This window comes from Centruroides sculpturatus, unplaced genomic scaffold, assembly GCF_000671375.1.
Source record: "Centruroides sculpturatus isolate CEXI.00-Female unplaced genomic scaffold, Cexi_2.0 scaffold1069, whole genome shotgun sequence".
NCBI lineage: Eukaryota > Metazoa > Arthropoda > Arachnida > Scorpiones > Buthidae > Centruroides > Centruroides sculpturatus.
Window position 1 is genome coordinate 258,225 of NW_019385224.1, and position 8,753 is coordinate 266,977.

Here is an 8,753-nt window from a genome sequence, read left to right on the forward strand (position 1 = left end):
TAGTGTTAAGAGGATGTTGGATTTCCTTATTAGTTAACAGAGCAATTTCATTTTTTAGCTGGTAAACAGTAAATAAAACCTTTGGAGCATCTCGCGTGACTAAAAACTAAGTACCGTAACAAAGAATTTTACCGCATGCAATCTTTTGTTAATACACTTCAAGACTTATAATTATATATTCTAACTAATAAAATACCCATATTAAACAAGTACACTTCCGTCGTTTTCTCATGATACAAACCCTGAGCTTTGAAAAAGTTACGTTAAACTTAACAGAATCTGTTAATTTACGTCACTAATTTGAGCAAATTTCATTAATTCTTCGTAGATTGATTTTTATACGACGATTTTTCTAGATAATCCAAAGCCAAGTACTTATCCAGAGCCTTATAGACAGAGCTGGATAAGTCTTCTTGCTCATCCGCTTCCGGCTTGGGCACATAATTTGGAACTAACGATGGAACATCTTCTGATTTACAAATGGGAGAACTAGAAGAACACACGCTATCGTTATCCTTCCATCCCTTATCGTAATTTTTCTCCACTTCTATATTCGATTCGGACTTTATACAAGGGATACCTCTGCGAATGCTTATGATGAAACAGATGAGGGATAGAACCGAATCGATAAGTGCCAAAGCCAAGAGTACAGCGTATATCGTAATAAAGAGGTTCCTTCTATTAGGGTCTTCAGTTTCGTCGCGTCTAGTTATGGATCTTGTTAGCCCTACAGTTGCAAAGACAATCAGCAGACCAATTGCAAGTTCTCCAACGACTGTGACTACAAAAAGGGCGCACCAACGTCTGACGTTTGTGGGTTCTCTTCCTACTGCGAGTGCCAAGATTCCGTTGATTCCAACAGCTATACCAGCCCAAATACCCGTACCATAAGAATTCATAAAGTCTGAGGTAACAGCTACGGATCCACTTATGAGAAGAAAAACCGAACAGAGCAGCTTACACATACCCAAATCGGAAATCAACGTACGAGGATAATGCGGATGTTGTTCCTCCACCAGAACAGCCGGATAAAAGAGAGACGGTCGACCTTGATAGAAGAGAAGACCATCTCGAGACTTCGGGGTCGTCATCTGTAATGAAGACCACACGAGAAAACTTAATAGGGATATCAGCGCATGATAATCTGACCTAAAATTTATCAACTGTATCTAAGAGATAGCCGATTAAGGCGAATGATGAGTTGGCTTATTTATTAGCACAGAAATTAGAGCAAATTCCTCTTTTAAATCATTTCCTGGAGGTTAAAAATTCGATTTAATTAATAAAACATGAAAAAACCGATTATAGCGTAGAGATTTGATTTATAAAACGCAGATACTCAACTATGCTGGTGTACTTCCAAAGAATACTTTATCATTTTGTTTATGTCGAAAATTCTACTTATTTTTAAATACGGATTTCTTAAATAGATATTTCTACTTAGATTTTTATATAAAATCTTTTATTTTTATTATATATTACCTTATTAACCTAGTGATAGTTACCTCCACAACGCATTGATGCTTTACGAGTTCGCGTTACGCAGTGCGTTCATATAAAACAGGTTACAACGCGAAAAAAAATCGATTAAAAATTTTTACAAACTGTTTAATATTTAAATAGAAACTTTCTAAACACTAAAATTTAATTAAAAGAATTCGTCTATTTTTATAATTAAAAAAAAAAAAACAATATAAAATATTACCTTTGACTTCTCTCAAGCCGCCAATTCCAAGTATACACGTGATTCCCGCCACAGCTGACCTTCTACTTACTGCGCATGTACGGAAACAGTAAACTGCACTTGTAACCTAGTTACGATAGCTACGAGGCAGACGATCAGGTTGGGGAGACGACAATGTAGGACCGTTCCACATTCGTACAATTTTTGCGGTTATTACTACTTATCATCGTAATATATAAATAAATTAAGCAATTTTAAATCATTACGAAAAAAAAATAATTATTATTATTATCGTATTAAGCAATTTAACACGCGGTTCGAGAGAAAGTAATTCAAAAATTTAAATTATTAATCTCGCGCCAAGAGGTTATTAAAATTTTTTTTTTTTAAATTAAAATAAGAATGTTTTAATAATTAATTTATGAATTATTACGTGAAATTTGAAATTGTGAAATATATTAAGCAGTAAATTGTGTCGATTTAGTATCTTGATGTCACGTGATTAAAAATTCGATTTACCCGTTTTTAAATTATTGAATCCAGATATTTATCGGTACTCTTTTGTCATTAATCTTAAAAGTTGGTAAGATATAAATAGATTTCGATCGCTGTACATCGATTATTACTTTATATATATCTTTTTTATCAATAAAGAATTCGAAAATAAGTTTTAAAAATTTAATTTTACATAAAGTAACGATTAAATAAATAAAGAGTTTATATAAAAATAAAACTTATTTTATTATAGATTCGTGGAATATTGTCGATATTGATTCAAAATAAATTAATAAATACATTAAAGAGTATTTTACTATAGATTTTAATTTTAAAAATATATTATATATTTATATTTTATTATCTTAATTTGCTAATAGTTATTATTTTAGTTTTATTTAATAAAAAAAACAGGTATTAATTTAAATATTAATTTATTATATAAATGTGTTTACAATTATTTAAGAAAGGAATCAAATATTTAAAAATTAATCACGTGATTATAGTTAATTATTTATGTTTACGACATGAAGCCCTCTGGTGAGTTAAATTAACTATTTAGAATAATAATTAAGAGTAATGATAGACTTTTTAAAATAAGCTTAAATTTTTAAATTATATAAAGCACTTTAAATAATTTTAATTTGAAACTGTTTAAATATTTATTAAAAGTTTAGTATTTCGTGTTTTCTTCCTCTTGTGGACACTTAGAGGGCCTTTTTTATAAAGCAGCCCATTATGGATTCGGCCAGACCCATAGTGAGGCAACAAAGGCACGACGGATCACCCCCGAAAAAAATTCCTGGGCTTTTCGACCCTTTCTTATTCGATTCCGGGTGTCCCAGCACAGTAGGTTGACACTTTATCCGCTTTAGCAAAGTGACAGCCTACCGTTCTGATGGACCCGGGATCGAATCCGGACGAGTTGAAAAATCCCCAAGAATTTTTCGGGGGTGAGCCGACAGGATATGTTGGTCCCCGTCCCTCACCACCCGGCCGTCGCATTGTGGGCCTGGCCGAACCCATAATGGGCTTGCTAAAAAGAGGTTCTCTTAGTGCCCACAGGGCGAAAAGAGTTTTAAAAAAAATTCGGCCGAGTGGCTAAAGTGGCAAATTAAATAACGAAAAAAATGGTTTTGAAAACACGTGAAACGTTAGCATTGAAGAATTTTATCCTGTAAATTAAATCAATATTAGTCTCCAGAGTTGCAGACTAAACTCCCTTTGATTCGGATTAAAACCCAATCCCCAGAGTGTTTGGATTGTCTGGTAAAGCACCAGGAAGTTGACCTAGATGTGGCGGCCCTTCTCACAATATCTGGCTATCCTATTGCAAACCATAATGGTAGGATCTGCAAAAGAAAGCTTTCTCAGTACTAGCTGTGTTAAAACAGGGAAGTATTTTAATAAAAAATAAATTTGTATAAAGGAACATAATAATAGGATTATTTTCAAATGGAGACATAGAAGAGTATCATGACTTCGCCAGTAGATTTAGGTTCGATTTTCTTTCGTAATGGGTCCACCTTTCGTTTGCTCGTTTTAAAACTTAATAAGACGGCCGAATGGCCTAGCTGTTAGGATAACAGTCGACCGCTTCGGGGGACCTGGAATATACTATTTGTTTTTCATATACGGCAACACGACACGTGGGCGATGCCTCCCAGGAGGACTTCTATGGATAAGTGGTCCCTATTTAGATGTTATAAACATGAATAAAACCCGGAAAACTCCACCTGGTCGACTCTTTGGCCAGTACGAACCCATGTCCAGTAGTTTTATCCACTCAACTGCTTGTGGGCTCAAAAATTAAAAAAAGTAATTAATTATATAATTATTAAAATAATTAATTTATGCTTTCTCATTAATATATTTTAAATTAGAAATTTGCTATCACTGTTTATTGGTATCATCTTTACTACAAGAAACGATGGTAGATAATGACTACATGTAACGTAATATCATTAAGCATCTACCATCTTAAAGAGACATTTATTAATCATAAATACTCTCTTCTATAGCCATAGGAAACATATGAATAATAATTCTTCTTGGATTGACATTGATAGTGTCTCGCTATTGCAAATTTGTAGATTATATATTTACTTAGATAATGACGCGAATGGCTATAATATACGAGATAAGTCAAACAGCGTGATCTAATTAGCATCGAATACAGCATCCAGAAATTACATTTTCGTATAGTTTAAGAATAATTTCACTATAAATAAATGCCTTATAAATTCATTTTCTTATAAAAATATCTTGTGAATTTTTATAAATGCTAAAATAATAAAAATTATTGAAAATGCCACACGAAAAACTTATAATATTGATTTTCTTAAGGATTAATTCTAGAAAAATACACCCGATGCTCCTGCCATCTCGTGTTCGTAAAGATAAGTATAAAAGCATGCTGTTTGGTGACATCTGATCGGTATTTCTAGTCAGGATAGAAAATATATATGTCAAAAGTAAGGATGCGTTTTACTTATTTTTTAAATTTAAAGTGAATACAATAAAGATTTTGGCAGTGCTAAGTTTATTTACAATTTAATTTGTTCATGATACAGGTGTTAGGCTTCTGATCATTAGAAAAATATGATTTACAATTCATTTGTGAATAATAACTTAAAATATATATTCTTAATGGAAATATGTTTCTGTTTATTCATAAATAAGAAACAATTGTAGATACACCAGAAGTTTCTATAACAATCAGCATAAAATTTTTCCTTCTTATGCACTTGGGTGACTTAAACAAATTTCATTACATATCAACATCTCCAACATTATATAACAAAGATTTTCATAGAAAGAAGGGAATAACAACTCCATATTAAAAAACTACTAGGCCTGAGCATGTGGATGAAGTCTTGGATCAAATGATCCTGTTGGTTTGGTCCTTCCTAAGCTTAGTTCTGTTCTATTCAGGCTGAAGTGTGCAGGAATGAATTTATTCTGAGAATGTTGTGTCCTTCTGATCCATTCCAATCAAATAAACATTGTTTTTTTTTGTATTCTGTCTGCACTGTGGGCACATTTTCAAGTTCATCATGGGTTCAGTCAGGCCCAAAACTGGACAGCAGGATTCTATTCTACGACAGACCACTCAAAAAAATTTCTGGAGTTTTTCAGCTACACAAATTCAATTCCAGGTCCCCCTGGCAGCATGCTGAGGCCTTAGCTGTCTTGGTTATCTGGTTAGCTAATGAATATCATTTAATTTGGAAGCTGTTCGATTGAGAAGTCTGAAACTGTTGAACGATATAATAAATGATCAATTTCTATAGTTCAATCTGTTTTCTTGTTCTCAAGATTTCTTGTATTAAAATAATTTTATTCAGAAACATTCTAACAATCTCTTAGCTTTACATGTCCCGATTTTCTAAATGTACAATGTTTTGTTGATTGAGATCATTATTATTACTATTCTAGCCAGCAGCTATAGTATATAACTTAATATTTTATGTGAAATAACAAAATTCACATGAAACTTAAAGTAAAAGAATTATTAATAATTTATCAAAGCATTAAATTTAAATTTCCTGGAATTACCATAAAAGTTTGTAAATTTGGTTGTAAATTTCAAGGTTCAGCCTCGAGAATTTACTTTTTTGATTTTTCTAATAATAAATTATTGTGTATTAAAAAACAATAAAAATTTTCCTTCTTAGTTTTGAAAGTCACCTTTAATTATCATAAAATAGATTATTTTTAAAACATATATTTATTATACAAATGAATTTTTAAGGAAAGAAAGTAGATATTTTCAATTAACATTTAAACATTTGTAATTGGATACAATTATATAATAAACCGTAGTCTGTGTTGAAGATCAGATGGCCAAAGCTGTTAAGCCGTTGCGCCACCTCTCTGGTGGACTCAGGACTGAATCCAGGCAGTTGAGAAATCTCAAGAATTTTTTATGGGCAGTCTTCCATAGATACCCCATCTTTTGCTATCTGGTTGCCCTACATGGGCCTGCCTATCATGTGACGAATATGAAAAGGCCCCCTTAGTGTCCTGTTGGCACTAAGGGAGCATTAAGTGGAGAGAGCACTGAACTGAGTGGTGGTCTAATGAGGGTGCTGTTATATTATGGTAAAATGCTCTGTAAATTATTTATTAATTTCAGTAAATAATTTTATATTTGAAATTATTTTACCATAATTTTATATTATGGTAAAATGCTCTGTAAGGCCTGTAGTTTTAGCTTAAGTTGTAACTTATGTACTAATAGTTTACAGAGTTAGTTTTTTATAAGAAGAAGCTCTGTAGCGTCTAAGCTATGACTTCAGACATTTATAATTTGTTTTTATCTATAATGCCATGAAACCATATTTCTACACATTTTTGATGAAAATCAAATTATTGTGATGTTTAATCAAAATTTTTGTTGTAATGTTAATATGAAAAATACACTGTCTTCCAAAAAGAATTCTACCGCTTTGAATTATCGTAATTACATTAATTATTATCCGAGAATGTTGTATGGTAAAACATTGCAAAACTGTCAAAGTTTCACATTTGTCCATTACAATTTATCAATTTATTTATTTTGTAATGGGCAAATGTGAAACTCTGTGCGTGTGCACCTTGTGTCGTATGGCACACATCCAACCGATACTCAAATTCTTCCTCTACTTGCCACAGTACATCGCTTGTGACGCCTCTAAAGGCAGCCACGATTCTATGGCTCTTGCAAATTCATGTCATACAATGACAAGTGATTTCAACTTTGCAAACTGCAGAACACAGAATGCCTTACTCCATTGCAGAGTTGCCATATTTGTTTATGACACTTCCTATGGGTATTGTATGTCGCATGCTTCTTGGATAATAATTAACATAATTACAGTAATTTAAAATGGCAGCATTTGTTTTGAAGACTCTGTGTTTAAAATTTCTGATGAGTTAATGATAAAAATCATTTTATATTTTGTATAATCAAGTTTTAAACAATTGTTAATATAACTGAATGAAAAATAGAATAGAAACAAGAAGGGATTAAAAGCTGGAAACAAGAAATATGCCGCAGAGAGACAGAATAAAATGAGAATATGCAGTAACGAAGCTAATGATGAATTGGAATCTCACTTTGATGATTTAAAGCTTGATGAGAAAGGTATTTTAATGTCAGTTAAGACAGATTATTGAATGATACTTGACATGTAATTAATGAAATTTATTCTCTCATAGATGACGATTCTTCTTATCCCACTGTACCGTTTAACGTGGCAATGTGGGATCTGAATCATTGTGATCCAAAAAAATGCTCGGGACGTAAATTATCTAGACTCGGACTTATAAAAACTTTAAAACTAGGCCAGCGATTTAATGGAATTATTTTAACTCCATCAGCCAGCCAATGTGTTGCTCCAGATGACAAGTATATTCATTTTATTATTTTATAATCAGTAAACTAGAAAATTTATGTTATTTATATATTACAGAGAAATTATTGATAAATATGGAGTTGCAGTTGTCGATTGTTCTTGGGCCAGAATTGATGAAACACCATTTTCAAAAATGAAAGGGTCACATCCCAGACTGTTACCTTATCTAGTGGCTGCTAATCCGATTAATTACGGTCGACCGTGTCAATTATCTTGCGTTGAAGCATTGGCGGCAGTGTTTTATTTAATCGGTTCGTATTCTGACAAAAATAATTTTGTAATGTCTGAACATTTAATTACTTTTTATAATTATAGGTTATGATGATTTTGCACACATGTATTTAAAAAAATTTAAATGGGGTCATTCGTTTCTCGAACTCAACAAAGAGATTTTAGATAAGTGTCGGGAATGCCATACTAGTTTAGAAGTTGTACGAGTACAAGAACAACACTTAAATCTGTTGGAAGAGGAAGCTGCTGCTAAGAAAGGTGCATACAATTATTGCAAATTATATTTGGTACATTCAGAATGTTTGCAGATGGAATGAGAATGTCTGATTTTCTTTAAATATGAGTTCATTCCAGAAGGGAAAACCATGAACAAAGAATTGTACATCCAAATTCTTTGATGATTATGTGAAACAATGACAAAAATGGCCTCAAAACTGGGTTCTATAACATGATAATGCTCTGGCTCATCAATCTCTCCTTGTTTAGAGGTATCTGATGAAGCATTCCATCATTGGACCTTGTGTTGTCTGCCTCTTTCTCTGTATGGAATACACATACAAAATGTTGAAAATTTGTCAAATGTAGATGAGGTGATTGCCACTGTAAAAAGTGCACTTTAGAGGGTTGCAAATGAATGGTTCAAGGATATTTTAAAAAACGGTATGACTGCTTGATAAAGTGTGTTACTGTAGGAGAATATTTTAAGGGTGATTTTTGTCAAAATGTAGCTAGAGCCGATAAAAAAGGTGACAAAAATCTTTTCTGCAAACTTTTTGAACGTACCATATATATTGTTTCTATATATTTAATTAATTTCATTTATTCTTTTAGATGAGATTGACTTACCACCATTGGTAGAAAGCAGTACTGATGATGACGAAGATGATTAAAATGTTAATTATTTGTAATAAAGTTTGATGAAAAATCATTTATTTGGGTACTTT

General features: G+C 32.1%; 2 protein-coding genes across 4 annotated transcripts; one reads left to right on the forward strand and one right to left on the reverse strand.

Moving 5' to 3' along the window:
- Positions 1 to 201: 201 nt before the first annotated feature.
- Positions 202 to 2,302, reverse strand: LOC111636376. Its single transcript, XM_023381614.1, has 3 exons — positions 2,204 to 2,302; positions 1,706 to 1,903; positions 202 to 1,091 (listed from the first exon to the last, which is right to left on the reverse strand). Exon 3 carries the CDS (start codon positions 1,089 to 1,091, stop codon positions 315 to 317), a length of 777 nt encoding a protein of 258 aa, XP_023237382.1. The 5' UTR covers positions 1,706 to 1,903; positions 2,204 to 2,302; the 3' UTR covers positions 202 to 314.
- On the forward strand, positions 1,875 to 8,737 carry LOC111636377 (ribosome biogenesis protein TSR3 homolog). 3 transcript variants are annotated; one of them, XM_023381615.1, is made up of 7 exons: positions 2,150 to 2,267; positions 4,526 to 4,653; positions 7,172 to 7,307; positions 7,382 to 7,571; positions 7,636 to 7,829; positions 7,894 to 8,067; positions 8,641 to 8,737. In XM_023381615.1, exons 2-7 carry the CDS (start codon positions 4,645 to 4,647, stop codon positions 8,697 to 8,699), a joined length of 762 nt encoding a protein of 253 aa, XP_023237383.1. In that variant the 5' UTR covers positions 2,150 to 2,267; positions 4,526 to 4,644; the 3' UTR covers positions 8,700 to 8,737. The 3 variants fall into 3 exon arrangements, with proteins under 3 accessions (XP_023237385.1, XP_023237384.1, XP_023237383.1); XM_023381617.1 differs by lacking the exons at positions 2,150 to 2,267; positions 4,526 to 4,653 and adding an exon at positions 1,875 to 1,893; XM_023381616.1 differs by lacking the exon at positions 4,526 to 4,653 and having other exon boundaries at positions 2,121 to 2,267.
- Positions 8,738 to 8,753: the final 16 nt, after the last annotated feature.